The following is a 16435-nucleotide window of genomic DNA, read 5'->3' on the forward strand; positions in this document are numbered from 1 at the left end:
GGTTCACAAGTTGAAGTGCATCTTGCAGTCCACTAGGAAAGTCCTTGACTTGGCATTTTAGGAAAACCTTTTAAAAATCATTCCCCATGAAAGGTGTCAGTAAGCTATATTTTGGCTTCGACAGATTCCTTCATCCTCAGATTCTTGGAGTTTGATAAAATAATGTAGTTGGCATAATTTTCCAAGTGTCACTTGGCTTAGAGGTACCTCCTATGGTATGGAATCCTCCAGAAAGCTTCCCTGTTCTGTTCTGTGCATTTCACAAGGAGACCCCAAGACATGGCCTCCGGGCCGAGTCGGAGGAGTGTGACAAGCCTGGCGTGGGCCCTGTGCTCGGCTCTGCACCGCTTGCTCCCCGTGGGCACCCCTTCCTCCTTGCTCCTGAGGACGTCCCTGCAGGGGGGCAGAGCGCAGATGACGAGCTGGGGCCCTGGTTCACTGGACAGCGAGGGCTGTGGCGTCCAGGGCTCCTCCGCAGGGACAGGCGGCTGAGGAGGGGAGCTAGCAGGTGTGTGGCCTGTGGGGTTGGGGTGTGTGTGTGTGGTAGGGGGGGCAGATCAGTCCCCACTCTTCCGCTGGGCTCTCCGAGTGCTCTTGGGGTCAGGCCCCTTCCCCCGCCCCCGCTGGAAACTGGAGGTATGTTTCCATGGTGGAGTCTTGCTCCGGCACATAAACTGGGGCGTGCAGGGGGGCCTTCCCCAGGCAGCATCCGGACCTCATGGGGGGCTCACAAGGCACTCATGCTCTCCTCCATCTCTGCTCAGCTTCATGGAACAATGCAAGCTGTCCGAGACGTGGGCACGTCGTCCCCTGTCTGCCGAGTCCCTTCCTCCTCGTGTGCCAGGCCAGCTCCTCCTGCGTCCTGACGTCTGATGCTCCGTGTGTGCCTGTTCTTTCCCTCCTTTCCTCCTCCTGTGCTTCTTACGGCCTTACTCGTCTGAGGTCGTCAGCAGGGGTGTGCACAGCCCCCCTCTGTTGTGGCTCGTGCTCTCATCCCCCAGCTAGGCCCGAAGGCACTCGGTTCCTGGGTGCCGTCCTGCAGCTCTCGTGCCTTATCTTGTAGCCCTCCCAACCGTCCAGTGCCGAGTGGGTGCTCAGGGGGACCCTTCGGCCGGGGTGGGTGTGTAGTCCGTTTGGAGGACGAGCAGGTCTGCCCATGTGAAAGCCCACAGACGCATACAGGGTCACATCAGAAGGAAATTGCAGACTGGGTATGGATGAAAGTAAGGCACGCTGTGCTTGGAGCAGCAGCAGCTCGGTGGCTGTGCTTGACCTTGGGGTCACCTGAGGAGAGCACACGATACAGGGCGGTGAGCCGGGACGGCATGGCCGTTCAGATGCAAGGGGGTGGACGTGGCGGATTCAGGCAGCCAGTGCACTTGCTTCCGTGACAGCTTGACGCTCGGCCTCTGCTCGTGGATGTGCTCGTGGAATAATAGGTCTTTCAGCTCGGTTCCTGAGTCCGTGCTCCTGAGCTCATCTGTTTGCTGCTTCCCACAGTGGGAAGCCAGGATATTGAATGGGAGTTGTTCCACACTGAGTCCCCCATGCTGGGGCGCAGGGGGTCCCTCTGGGTGCGGCCCTTGGTGATGGGCAGCGGGCAGGTGCGCCGGAGGAGGACCAGGATAGAAGGACGTCACACCTGAGGTGGAGCCAGAAGGTCTCAGCGGACCACAGACCCTGTGACCCGTGCTGCTGCCAAAAATCAGTACTCACGTGACAGACCAGGGCTGCAACTCCGTTAACACTTGGTCCTTGAACATTTGAGGCTGTCGCACCACACAGGTGAAAACAATCTTAAAGTGCTCCCCAGCAGCTTGTAAGGATGGAAGCTGAGTCTCCTTTCACGTGTCCAATGTGTCTCTATAGGAATAAAAGGATAGGGGATCCCTGGGTGGCTCAGCGGTTGAACGTCTGCCTTCAGTCCAGGGCGTGATCCTGGAGTCCTGGGATCAAGTCCCACATCGAGTTCCCTGCATGGAGCCTGCTTCTCCCTCTGCCTGTGTCTCTGCCTCTCTCTCTCTGTCTCTCATGAATAAATAAATAAATAAATAAATAAATAAATAAAATCTTAAAAAAAAAAAAAAAGAAGAAAAGCATAGTCATTCATATGGAAGCTGTCCCTTCGTGGTCCCCAGCCACAATCACTATGTCAGTCCTTTTACTGCTTTTGTCATGAGGGAAATCACACACTTGCTTCATATAGTAGCAGAGTGTAGACACTGGAAGCCCCTCCCGCTGAGTCCTGCTCCGTGGACGTGACCGTTCCTTACCCCTTAACCACCTGGAAGGCTGTGTCCTTGCAGACCTTACGATACCTCTGCATGTGTGGGTAGAGGGATACGCAGACTCACACTCACTCGTGCACCCCTTGGAGGAATAAAATCATCCATGTAGATGTATAGAAAATCACATACGTGATTCATAGTAGGAAAATTCTGAATGATTTGAATTAAGTTGACAGTGTTTCTAGGACAAGACAGATTTGAGGCAAGTGAGAACTTCCCTAGGATGCTAGGTGCTTGTGCTTCGTGAGCCCCTAAATGCAGGATGTCCCTGGCACACGAGGTGCACAGAGCATCCTGCATGCACGGAGCAGCTACAGGCTCATGTTCATTTGCTGCAGGACCCCCATGAGGCTTATGCCGAGTGCAGTTTGAAGAAGACATCAGCAGGTTCTGTGCCACTTACGGGGTCCGTGTGTCTCACTAACACAGAGCCTGGGCATCCCCAGAGGCCCCAGAACACTCTCCCTCTGTCCTGTCCCAGAAGGACGCTGCATGGCTCTGCAGGTGGCTCGTGGGCGAGCATCCGTGATAGTGACAGTCACCAGCGAGCCTTGAGGACCGGCCCGCGTCGGGTCCTCCCTGTTTTCACAGGTGTGCATGCCTGTCCACCTCTGGTCCCTCGTGGCATCTGCATATCACAGACGATGCCATCGGGGCCGGCGGGATTCCAGTCACGTGCCCCAAGACTACCAAGCGTGGCGCTCGCACTGCAGAATGCACAGCTCCTGGCCTACGCGCTCCACTGCCCTGACCATGCGGCAGTGGCCTTACAGCCGCATCACCGGCCGCCATACAGTGAAGTAAAAGTTGTTTTACAACAGATCTGCTGTTGTTTGGGTCTCATTTTTGGATGCCCGAGGCAGGCAGAAGGAGCTGCTGCAGATGGGAGCTGTTTGGCACGTGCTCACCTTTCCTGTCCCTTAGCACATCCGGGTGCAGACCCTGGAGTCCCAGGTCGCCTGTCTCTTCGTATCGTGTGCAGATTTAGCCGCCTTCTGTGCTGGCCGGGCCCGTGTCGTCTCACCGAGAGGGTGGCCCGCAGCTTCAGAGAAGACAAGAGAGCAGTGAGCTCTGGGCCTTGGCCTTGAGGCCCATTAGCGCGCGGCCGGGGTGGAGCACGTCGCGTTCCGCGGCTTGGTCTGCGGTGCACTAGACGCACTAGTTGAGGCTGGGTTTTCTAGCGCGCCCACTGCTTGGCTGCCTAAGTGACTCTAAAGAGTTTTGTCTTACTATTCGGAGCTATCATAGAGACTCCCAAAGATTCACTGAGCTAGCTGCATTTCTTGGGATATTTTTCTCCTGGACTATAAATAAAAGGCGATTTAAATAGGTATTTTGTACATTGATTTTGTAGTTGCAGATCCTTAGAAGCAGGGACACTACAAGTGATTCCCAGTAAATAAAGTTAACACTTTAAGCAACTTTCCATCAAATAAACAGAGGCGCGGAAGGAAATTTTAACCCGCAGTTGTCAGTGTTTTGAAACACGGTTTACCCTTGACCTACGTGGGGCCACTTAAGGCGCAGCTGTTTTTCTGTAAATGCAGTACAGTACTGTAAATGTGTTTTTTATGATTTTCTTAATTTTTAAAAAAGATCTTATTTATTCATGAGCGACACGGAGAGAGAGGCAGAGACACAGGCAGAGTGAGAAGCAGGCTCCCTGTAGGGAGCCCGATGTGGGACTCGATCCTAGGTCTCCAGGATCATGCCCTGAGCTGAAGGCGGTGCTGAACCGCTGACCCACCCAGGACGCCCTATGAATTTTCTTAATTATTTTTTCTTTTCTCCAGCTTATTATGCTGTAAGAACATAGTATATATCACATACAAAATATGTGTTGATTGGCTGTTTCTATCATCGGGAGACTCTTGGTAGTTAATGTTGGGGACAGTCAGAGTTACAGGTGCATATTTTAACTGTGAGAGGCTTAGCACCCCCACGTCCTTGTTGTCAAATGGTCGACGGTAATTGGACACTCTCTTCAAATAGTAACAAAACAGATGGACGAAAACCTCAAAACTCAGTAAGTATTTTTAAAAAGAGTGTCCCCGTTTTCTGCAGTTTTTCTGGAATTCGTGCAAACCTAGAAGGCCCGAGTTACTCCAGTCAGGTGAGAAGACACACCAAAAACAGACTGCCAGGTGTTCCCTTGCGTCCTCCCTTCAGCACCGACGGCCAACCACACCCGTTGCGGAGCCTCCGTAATGACCCCTGTCATTGCTAGTGTAAGGACGGGGCTCCCGAGCATAATGGAGTCTCCTAATGCGTGCATGTGATCAAAGTGTCCCTTAACTACCCAACTTGCTGGAAATGGTCATTTTCTGAATGTCCCACATCTCGGAAAATAATGTGCAGCTGCTTACAACTCACATACTCTCTGGGTCATGTGAATCTTACTTGACTGATTTTTCTCTGTCCATGCACAGTGTATTGAAGGGGCAATTTAATAAGGAGATTTTTCGGCATGTTGGTGTATTGGAGTGATTTAATTTTTATATACACAATTTTTGCCCATTAGGGATTCATGCAGACTAAATTTCACAAGATGAAAATATTTTGCAGATTCAAAAATTATGCTCCTTTCCTGTTGCACTGAAATGGTGAACCTCTGATGAATAAAATATTCCGTGTATGGTAAATTATCCAACATCCGTAATGAGATTTAACGACAGCACAGAAATTGAACTTTAGACGTTTATAAACATTGATATACCTGTGTGCTCTGCATTTCCCCACCGGATACCCCGTTATATTTTACAGTGCGTACGATACGTACGTACTATAGACACTTAACCTCAACATTGTTTGGACAGTTGGCTCTGCTAATGCTCCAGTGATTTGAGCGTGATTCCCGAGTAGTTAGTTCAGTGCAAGCTAGAAGACTAGAAGACGGCGCTGGGACTGTGGATTCCTGTTCTGAAATGGCAGTTCCCTGGTAAGGTCTCCAGAAGAATCCCTGTGAACTGTGATACTTCTCGCCTGCATCCCTGGCTCAGAGGCAGAGGACTTAGATCTCAATGCCTGGCTGGCCTCCTTCACTATGAAACTTACCTCTCATTTGCGTGTCCTTTCAACTGTTTTTTTCTCAGGTGCGTGCACGAGATCTGCTTGCTATGGAGCAGAGGTAGGCAAACTTTTTCTGTGTTTTTGGCTTTGTAGACCATGCACGGTGTTCCTGTCAACTGCTTATCTCTACCTTTTGAGCTGAAAGCAGCAGTATGCAGAGATATGAATGAGTGTGGCTGTGCTCCCACAAAGCTTTCTGTGGGGACTCTTGACATTTGAATCTCAAATCTTTCTCATGTGTCACGAAGCAGTCTTCTTTTGACTATTTTCCCATTTGAGAATAGGCAGCAGGCCGGATGCATGTTTCAGCGAAGGCAGGATAAAATAGGGCAAAAAGCACTGCAGGGCGGGTTGAAATCTTGGATGCAGGGTAGCTGGAAACCTGGGTCCTCTACCCCATTTTCTGTATCAAGATGCCATCCTCCCCCACTCTGGCCAGAACAAAGTATTCTTTTTCTGAACTGAACCAGAGAGGCTTCAGATGGCCACTGATAAGACACACGGAGGATGCAGACAACATTGAAGATGAGGGGGCATCTGCCCACTGAGGCCCCTTCAGCTGAACAACCAGCAAGATCCTGGAATGCTCTTCTCCAGAGACATGAGCCACCTCACAGCAAAGATGCCAACACTAACCTAGCAAAGGCCCACCAAGGAAAAGGCCTACCTCAGATGATACCTTGCACTTGGCTAAGGCTCCCAGCTGGGCCCCAACCCAGCACTAGGACAGAGAGTCCTTCCTTCCTTGTCCAGCTTCTGCGGGCTCCCAGCTTCCCTTGGCTTGTGGCCGCATCCCTCCCATCTCTGCCTCTGTCTTCACATGGCCTCCTTCCCCACATTTCTGCATCTTCTCCTTATAAGGACACCGGTTGTTGTACTTAGGGCTCACCCTGTAAACCGAAGATGACTTCATCTCCTGATTTTCAACCATTTACACCTACAAAGACCCTATTTCCAAATGAGGTCACATTCTGAGGTTCCAGGCAGACGTGAATTTGGGGGACAACACTCTTCAACTCTGTACACCCCAGAAACCTGATTGGGAGTCTTCTGTGTAGGCCTGGTTGGCTCGTGGGCTTCACTGTGGGGTAACAAGGTGCAACGTGCAAACGTGATGTGTGGGAGGGTCAGCTGGGGATTGCGTCTGAGGCATACAACTGAGGGGAACTCTCCTCCTCTGCCAAGTTTAATAACAGAAGGACACTAACTGTATCCAGCATCTTCCAAGACTTGAGGGTGTAGCCTGAGCATTAATGTTTTCAGGTTTGTGTCTTAGCTCGGGCTGCCATACCAAAATACCATGGACTGGGCGTCGTAAGTCACAGACATTTATTTCTCACAGTTCTAGAAGCTGGAGGTCCAAGGTGTGGGTGCCAACGTGCTGGGTTCTGGTGAGGTGTGTCTTCCTCTTTTTTTTTTTTTTTTTTTAACTTTAATTTTATTTTTTGTCTTCCTCCCTCTTTTTATAAGAGCACTGATCTCATTAGGGGGCTCCACCTCATGGCCTCACAGAACCCCAGTCACATCCCCATCTCCAGCACCACCCCTTTGGGGCTTAGGGCTTTAACAGGGGAATTTCACGGGGGGGACTTCAGTCCATAGTAGTGACTTCATCTTGCCTGGAACCATGGGATGAGGATATCCAACCCCATCCCATTTTATAAACAACCCAGCTTTCAGAGTGAAAAAAGTGAAAGACACGCAGGAGCTGGGAGAGCGTGACTCACGCCAGGTCCGTGTGACCTCAGACAATGGTTGAGTTACAGAGAAGTAGAGGAGGTGGACATGAAACATTGTCATGAGCACACTGTGACTTGCTGGCATGTGGACCCCTCTCGAGGCTATGAACCCTGGATCAGAGGAACACGGGACTGTTCTTTCTTATTTCTTATTGTACCCTCAGGCCTGCTCTGATGCTGGACATGTGGGAAGAGCCCAAGTTCCTCTTAGAAGCCAGAGTTTCCAGAACAGAGTCTCATGCTAAGGCAGGGCTTCTCAGCCTTAGCAGTGGTGACATTTGGGTCTGCATCATTCTGCTTGTGGGGTGTCCTGTGCACTGTAGGGTGGATAGTGGCCAGCATCCTTGGTCTCTACCTACCAGGTGCCAGGAGCATTCCCTTTCTCAGTTGTCACAACAAAAATAAAAAACAAAAAAACAAAACAAAACAAAAAACCCTCCAGACCTTGCCAAATGTCTGTCAGCAGGGGTGGGAGCAAAACTATCCCCCCGACTTGAGGACCAGTGCCTTAAGTAAAATGGTAGACCAGGCAATCCTTGTCATGTCCACTTGAATACGGTGTGAGGCTGATGGGGATTTCGGTGCTCCTCAGGTACGTTCACAGGGAAACATCACTTCTTGGAAGGGGAGCCCGTCACCTGAATTGCCATCACTTAAGAAGAGCGTGTCTTTCAAATCCTGCATCCTGGCACGAGGGTAGAATGTATGGTCCTCTCCATCACTGTCCCCATACTTAGGGCAGAAGGAATTAGAATCCAGCTGTGAAAGGGCCTGGCTTTAGTGTGAGTCCATATGAGTTCATCTCCCCGGGGACTATGAACACTGCCTGCGGGCCTTCCATCTCAACGCACTGACTAGAAACCAGTCAAGTTTAAGTCCAGGCACTGCCGACGGTCTCCTCTGAGTGAGCACAGGTGTCAAAATACCCCTATTGAGAACCATCGCTCCACCGTCTCCCAGGACCTTCCACGCCCAGGGCACTGACCGCCCCTTGCAGGCTCTTTGGGTCTTGGAGTCGGTAGCTAGAGATTCCCAGAGCATCTTCCTCCCAGAATGCAGAGCATCTGTATGGGACCATACGTCCTCCTGAAGCTTAGTGGAGGATCCTTCCTTGTGTCTCCCAGCTTCTGAGGACTCCAGGCATTCATGGACTCGGGGCTGCATCCCTCCATGTTCTGCATCTATGGACACAGGGCCGTCTCCCTGTCTCTCCTCTTGGCTAATGGGGACACAGTTGCTGTGGTCTGAATGTGTGTGCCCGCCACAAAATTCATAGATTGAGTCCCTAGTCCCCCAGTGTGAAGGCATTAGGAGGTAGGGTTGTCAGGAGGTGTGATCAGGTCATGAGGGTGAAGCCCTGACGAATGGGATTATTGCCTTTATAAGACAGACCCTGTAGCACTAGCCCACCCCTTCCACCATGTGAAGACACAGTGACCTGTTCATCGTGGGCCAAGGGGGCCTCACCAGCTTCAGAATCGGTGGTGCCTTTATCCTGCCTACCAACTTCCAGAACTCCGAGAAATAAAAATCTGTTGTCTTTAAATCACCCGTCCTGGGGGTTGCGTACTAACAGCCCAGACAGATTAAAATGCTAGCCATTGCATTTAAGACCCATCCTAAATCCAGGACGATCATATTCTTAAGACCCTTTGTCATATCTACAAAGACCTTTGTTTCAAATAAGGTCATTAGACCCAGGGTTAGGACTTGGACATATCTTCTTGGGCGTCACCAGTCAACCCACTACACCTGATCAGGCCTTTGGTCTATCAGATCAAGGTGTTCACCTACATACCCAGCAGGCAGTTGTGCGACCTTCCAGGAGAGGCCCTTCCCCGCGGGTGGGTCGGGTAAAGAAGGGCCATAGCTGTCACCAGAATGCAGGTGTAGGCGGTCTAGGCTGGGCTGAGTCCTATACACTATATCTGGTCCCAGGACAGCGCTGGTGTCTAACTCTGGGTAGCTGGGTGGTGTTCATCAGCTGACCACATGGCATGGCCCCAGTGGCACATGCCATTGTCTTCCTCGGCCTAACTCCAGAGACACCTAGACTCCGCGCCCACACCACAGTTCCTAGGGGCATGCACATCTCTGCAGGAGTTTCCCCTCTGCCCCATTATTAACTCCTCACTATAGGTCTTTGCATTTAGGGTGACGTGCTAAACACAAGGCCTGAGCTAGTGGGATGTCCGCGGATATATCTGCTCAGTGAGTGAATGCCAAAGAAATACCTTAACTCACGTCAGCGCTCCGTCTTTTCTACATTTCTCCTTTTCCGAATCCATTTTAACGGCAGCATCCATGTTCTCTCTCATCCATCTTAGGTCTTTAGGATGAAGTAAGAGGAAAGCATTCTTCCTATCAAGACTGCTGATTCTTCACATTTCTTACTTCTTCCCTGTAGATGAATATCCTCTGAGAGGTGATTCTTTGTAGCAATACGTGTGTCTCTGTGCCCTTCCCTTACACCAACCCAAGCACACCAAGGGCCAGAGGCCGTTAGCGGGATTTCATTTATATACTTAATTAACCAGCTTCCCTGCAGGACAGAACTCCACTTTCATTTTTAGTCTTTTACTTCTCAGGGGCAGGGACTGGTAAGAGAAAGGTGGTGTACAGTAGTTAAAGGATACGGGAGTTTTGGGGGTTTTTTTTTTGTTTTTGTTTTTGTTTTTTTTTTTTTAAGGAGTCAGCCAGCTATATCTCCAGAGACTCAAATGATTTCTTAGTGATGATATCTTCAAGTTTTGCCTGATGATCAGACAATGGCCAACGTTTATACAGATCTTACGGTCACGCCGGTCAAGTAGTCACCCAGGTGATTTTACGTGCGTGACTGTGTACTTGCACTCCCCTGGAGCAGCTCCACGAGGAATGCTGATCATTGCGATTTGTTGGGTGATAACATTGAGCATCAAGAGGATGCCTGTTTGCCTAATGTCCCACCCGAGGACTGTGGTCACATCCTTCCCTTGGGTCACGTTCACTCTCGTCTCAACCACGTTCAGGACGCTCAGTATCATTTAAAAACAGTCCTGCAGAACCATTTGTGACCCATTCTCCTATCTGTACAGATTCTGAGTATGTTCCCTGCCGTAGAGGTTTGTTGCTGTGCACTTGTTTATGCATATTTCTGTACTGTTACATCAGGAACATTACAAAACATTCCCAGAGCTGGAAATGTTCACGAGATTAGCTAACGTGATAGGAACTGTGTTTGAATTTTTAAAAAAAATGGTAGCACAAAAGAATATTTTCAGCAAAACTGTCTTTTCCTGTGGGTTTTACAGAGAGCAGGGTGTTTAAATGCGGTCCATTTTTTTTAAATGTTGGTTTATTCTAGTGTAATTTAGTAATTTGAAAATCTTATTTTAAATTCATATCATTTTGAGACCGGGAACATATATAGGGAGAAAGCTCCCTGAAGTGCATGCAGGATACTAGAAGGGAAGGCTGGTGGGTGAAGCAGTCCCACTCAGTGTCAATCACAGAATGATCAATTACAGCGTGAACAGGAGAATCCTTAACATGAAACAGTCATCACTTAGAGGCCCCCGCGGGGAGACATGTACCCTGCCTTTCCTCCCAGAAACCTGCCACCCCTGCAAGTCAACCCGTGAGAAACCGTCATCATTCTGGACTCTAAATTTTCTCCGGTGCACGTTTGTCCACAAAAACGTGTCCAACTTCCTCACTCCTTCTCCGTAAAATAATGCCCCCGTCTATTGTTTGTTGGACCTGCCTGTGGTTTTGCTGTAGCTCGCTCATGCTGGATTGTGATTCTCTGCTGTTCCCGGGTGAGCCCATTTTTAATCGTAGAACAAGTGGCAGTTTTTTTTTTTTTCACGGTTAACAAGACTCACCTTTAATTACTATATCCAGACAAAGTTTTGTTATTGGCTGTATTTTTATTATAAGCGTTCTTTCCTGCCACCTGCCAGTTAAGTAAAGGTTTCTAATTGAAATTTAGCTAATTGATTTAATCCATGATATTAATCAATGGTTGTTGCAACCTCATTGAGTGTTTTGGCATCTTCATACTTTCAACTCATGTATTCAAACTGCATGGAAACTGATGACGTGGAAGACTAGCGACAGCTGAAACTGTCTTAGGTGTGACGGTATTGAGGTGATATACGGGTGTCTGGTTTTCTTGTCTGCCTTTTGTCCAGCTCTCATATCAGAGAAATACCTGGTCCTGTGAAATGAGCTGGGGCATGTTCCCTCCTGTGTTCTGAAAAGTTTGCTCAGAATTGGTGGTGTTTCTTTCTCAGGTGTGTGCTAAGTTCACCAATGAGGCCATCCAATCCCAGATACGAGAAAGTCTTTTAACTACAAATGCCTTACTAGGTATAAGGCTGTTGGGGTTATTACTGTCTTCTTGAGTGAGCTTTGTCTCTTTCAAAAAGTCTGTCCATTTGATCTAAGCTGTTGAGTGTATTGGCATAAAGTTGCTCATAGTAGCATCTCTTAATCCTTTTAATGAATTTAAGGACCTGTCGTTATGCCGTCTGTTCGATTACTAGCGCTGTTAAATTTGGATCTTCTTTCTTTTTTTTTTCTTGATCAGTTTGGCTAACAATCTGCCAGTTAAATTGAACTTTTCAAAGGACTCGCATTTGGTTTAATTGATTTTCTGTATTCTCTTTTATGCGATTTCATTTATTTCCCCCCTTATTTTTTTCTTCCCTTTCTTTTCTTTGCTTTAACTTGATTGTACTTTCGTCCTTCACTTTCTCAGGGTGGAAGCTTACATCACTGGTCTTCTTTCTTCTCATCTTTTTTGGCTTAAATTACTGGTTTGTGACCATCTTCTTCTGTAATACAAGTGTTTAGTGCCATCAGTTTTCCTCTAAACATTGTTTTAGCCACATCCCTCAAATTTCGATGTTATCTTTTTGTTCTCCAGAAAATATCATCTAATTGCCCTTTGTGACTTCATGTTTGATTCATATCTGACATAGAAGTGTATTGTTTAATGTCCAAATATTTTTTCCACATACACTTCAGTTATTAATAACTGCTTTAATTCTTTTATGGTCAGGGAACATACTTTGAACGGTTTCAATTACTGCAAAAAATTTTTTTTTTTTTGTAGCTCATGGATTCATGTTCTAGCTTGTTGCGTGTTCCAGGTGCACTTGAAAATAATTTGTATTTTGCTATTTCGGGTGAAGTGTTATATAAATGTCAGTTCAGTTAAGTTGCTTGATAGTGTTTTTGAAGTCTGCTGTATCCTGCTGTCTACTTGTTCTATCAACTAGTGACAGGAGTTTAAATCCTCAGTCTCTGCATTCACTTCTATTAGTTTTTCCTCTATGTGTTTTGAAGCTCTGTTATAACATACATACACATCTAGAAGTATGTCTTGTTGATCAATTGACCTACTTGTCATTATGAAACGTCTCTAGTTATCTCCGAGACTCCTCATCCATTCTTTTATTCTTTTTTTTTATTTTTTTAATTTTTATTTATGATAGTCACACAGAGAGAGAGAGAGAGAGAGAGAGAGAGAGAGAGAGGCAGAGACACAGGCAGAGGGAGAAGCAGGCTCCATGCACCGGGAGCCCGACGTGGGATTCGATCCCGGGTCTCTAGGATCGCGCCCTGGGCCAAAGGCAGGTGCTAAACTGCTGCGCCACCCAGGGATCCCCTCATCCATTCTTCTAAAGCACACTTGTCTGCTATTAATATAGCGAACCCTACTTTTCATTAATACTTTCAGATATATGGTTTCCAATCTGTTTATTTTTTACCTGTGTGAATATTTTATTTAAAATGGGTTTTCTATAGATAGTGTGTAATTGGATATCACTTTTGTTTTTGCTTTATTTTTTCCACTCTGGTGGTTTCTAGCTTGGGCATATGTATGATGTTTAGAAAGCTGCTAGAAAGTCATGATCTGCTAATTCCTTCCCCTCAACCATGTCTCTGTTCATTTGTATTGATTGCTTTTTTTCTCCTGGCCATGTGTTGTATTTGTCTGCTTACGTGTAGGCATGGTAACTCTTTTTTTTTTTTTTTTTGGTAACTCTTGATTGGGTGTCAGACGTTACGAATTTCACATCCAGCGGAGTGCTAGATTGTGCTTTCCTTTTAAAAAAGTTTTAACGTTGTCCTGACACAGAGCTCAGATCCACATCTTCCTTTGAACATCTCAGGACTCTTTCTGTTAAAGCTCACGCACTCCAGTGTCTGTTGTCTTCGTGAACAGCTAAAGGTGTTTGAAAACGGGGTGTGTCCGTCTTTTCTGGAGCAATTAAGAAACTAGGGACATCGCCTCATGCAGTTACCAAAACAGTCTTGGTTATATGATTATTCACAGGAGTATTTTCGATAACGTGTGTGGATTTAGACGTTACTGTCATGCTCGGCACAGGTTTCAAGGTGGGAGGTCCTGTTGTTTTCGACACATTTCTGATAACCAGCCGTCTCCCCGTCGGCTCTGAGTAATGATGTTCGCCTGCCTGTTCCCTGACTTAATCCTTACAGTTACCCAGAGTATGGGGAACGTTCCTTCCAGGTGATGCGTTGCTGCTGTTGCTCAGCTGCATTCAGCAAGTCTGTTTCGTTCTCTGTTCCCTTCTCAGGTAGCCCTGCAGCTGTCCCTTCAGCTCTGGCCTTTGTCCTCAGCCTGTGGTAGAAGCCCTTTCAGGATTTCCTCTCCCCGGCAGTGTGACGAATGACTGAATTGCTTTCCCTTAGAATGGCCTTTAGAATGGCCGGTTTTCTCAGAAAACACCCACTGCATGATCATTGCATATTCATTGCTCCAGGAAAGAAACAAAACAGAACAAAACATGGTCCACCAAGTGCAGAGGCACCTCCCTGGGCTCAGTCTGCCTGGTTTCCACGTCTCAGCAAAAGAGGACCAGCAAACAAAGCCCTGTTTCTTTCCAGTAAAATTGCCTTCTGTTACTTGGGGAAATGCTATAGCGAACCCTGAATTGCTTTTTGAGTTTTGTTTTGAGTAGGTGTGTTGCAGAGCCCTGAACCCCTCCCCCCGCAGCCCGTTCAGGAAATCTGTGTCAGATCACGTCATTCCTGAGAACAGGTGGCAAAGAGTCCAGGTCACAGAGCTAGCACAGCGTCCTCAGGGGGCCTTGTGGCCCTCCACCTCCTCCACCTCACTCAAGGCTTTCCCTTCTCCTCCCCAGGAGTAGAAAAATTGATCCACCACCTGAGAGAGCATGGCGTGCCCTTGGCCGTTGCCACCAGCTCCAGCTTATTGTCGTTCGAGATGAAGACCAGCAGACACAAGGAATTCTTCAGCTTGTTTGACCACATCGTTCTGGGGGATGACCCCGAAGTGAAGAATGGGAAACCGGATCCCGACATATTCCTCGCCTGTGCCAAGAGATTTTCTCCTCCTCCTCCCATGGAGAAGGTAAGCCTTTCTTCAGTGATGAGAAGTGGCCCCAGCGGCCCTGTTGCCCAGCACACCACCGAGGTGGGGTTTGCCCACTACCAGGGGACCTTGTGTTCACTGTCGGAGGGTCACTGTGCAGAACTCCAAATGCTTGGTGAGAAGGGCAGTGGGGTGGCCAGGGGATGGTAAGGTCACATCTTTGTGGGGGAGCATGTCTCCCCGTGTCACCAGGTCAGTGATCTGGGATGCACGGACGTGATCATAGAAGCTTATCTTTGGTAGAACACTGCCCAATGAATGGTTTGCAAGGAAGGGTGGCGGGACATCATCCTTGTTTGGAATGAGCAGACTTCAAGGAGCATATGGTTTGCAACACACATGTAAATCATCAAGACCCACTGTGCTCTCCCCAAATGCTTGTTGACGGCTATTTTGTTACTGCCAGGATTTTGCTCATAGTGACCACTGGTTTTATCATGAAGTTTCCAGGCGTCTGTTTTTCTGCAGGATGGGGGCACTCATAGATTTTATGCTCCAGTGTCCTTTCTCCAGCCTGTGTGCAATACTTCATTACACAGAGTCCACACTGGAGATGAAGCAGAGAGTTTCAGCGACGTGGAACCTCGTTTAGAGCTGGTGGATAGTGTTTACTCAGCTTTGCTTCAGATTCTCCTCTCTGCACTGATACTGTTAGGATGGATACTTAGTCTCCACTGTGTGCTTATGCAAATTCCAGAGCAAGAGGGAGATGGTCTTCGGTGGTGGTGGTGGGGTGCTGAGGTCTGTGTGTTGTGCAGATTCCAGAACCTCAGGGAGATGGTCCTGAGAGGGGCGGGCTGAGGTCTGACTGTGTGTCGTGCACATTCCAGAACTGCAGGGAGATGGTCCTGAGAGAGAGGGGGCAGGCTGAGGTTTGACTGTGTGCCCGTGTATATTCCAGAACCACAGGGAGATGGTCCTGAGAGGAGGCGGGCTGAGGTCTGTGTGCCTGAGAACATTGCAGAACTCCATGGGGCCTTAGTTGACAGGGTGTTTCTGTGGGTGATGTGTGAGTGCCGGCAGCAGGGTGGGCATTGCTCAGGGAGACAGTGGGCCCTGTGTTCCCTGTTGGTCTCTGGTTTTCAGGACTTGGGGTTACAGTCAGTTCAGGGAGGAACAGTTTGTGACAGTTCTTTTCTGGCTGTCTCCTCCCCTCACTCTGCAGAGAGCCAGAGACGGGACGTGGCCCTTTTCTGACACAAATGACAGGCACCATTCAGACCACAAGAATGACTCAAAACCCTCTTCCAGCTGAAGCCGAGTGACTGGCGCATGTTGTTGTTTTTGTTGTGTTTTGCGTTGCTTGGCTTGGGGTCCACCTCCCTCCAGGGAGCATGCGAGGCAGTGACTGTGCGTGCGTCAGGTGCTCCTCTGTGTGCCTTCCCACACTTCACTTCCTGTCTCACACCAGGCGCCTGAATCCACACACACCCCCAGCCTCGCGGCTCGGTCCACAGCGTGCCACCCGGATATGGGGTGCCCCTGCCACCCACTCTTCCACCTGGGCAACAACAAATTGGGCGTGGGATGGAATGCTCAGCCCCCTTTCTCAGTTTCAGTTGCTCACTAGAATGAGGCACGGCACCCAGGGAGACATCTCGTGTGTGTTTTCTGATGTGTCAGGAAGGATACAACTCGGGAGCAGCCCCGCGGAGGGGATGCTTGGGACAAGGGCCGGGTGGCTGGGGGCACTAGGCTCCCGTGCCCTCCGGGTGCACCTGTCCCAGCACCTCAGTGTGTCCCTCAAGCCAGAAGCTCTGTGAACCCCATGCTCTGGGGCTCGTACTGCAGGTTTTGTTACCTAGACGCTGGGGCTGGAAGGTCCATCCCTTTATCCTTGCCTTGGTCTTTCTGGAGCCCGGCCCAGAGCCATCTCAGGAACCAGGGACTCCATTAGCGGAAACTCAAGAAAGGGGTTGATCACAAAT

The 16435-nt window shown here is 48.8% G+C and overlaps 1 protein-coding gene across 2 annotated transcripts in view; it reads left to right on the forward strand.

Annotated features, from left to right (window-relative positions):
* Nucleotides 1-16435, forward strand: part of LOC140627986 (pseudouridine-5'-phosphatase) — a 134196-nt gene that overhangs the window by 44470 nt on the left and 73291 nt on the right. For both annotated transcript variants that reach the window (XM_072816682.1, XM_072816683.1), the window contains exon 3: nt 14257-14486. In XM_072816682.1, the coding sequence (XP_072672783.1) occupies nt 14257-14486 (230 nt within the window). The remainder of the gene's footprint in view (nt 1-14256; nt 14487-16435) is intronic.

The sequence above is a fragment of the Canis lupus genome, chromosome X (genome assembly GCF_048164855.1).
Source record: "Canis lupus baileyi chromosome X, mCanLup2.hap1, whole genome shotgun sequence".
In the NCBI taxonomy this organism is placed as follows: Eukaryota; Metazoa; Chordata; class Mammalia; order Carnivora; family Canidae; genus Canis; species Canis lupus.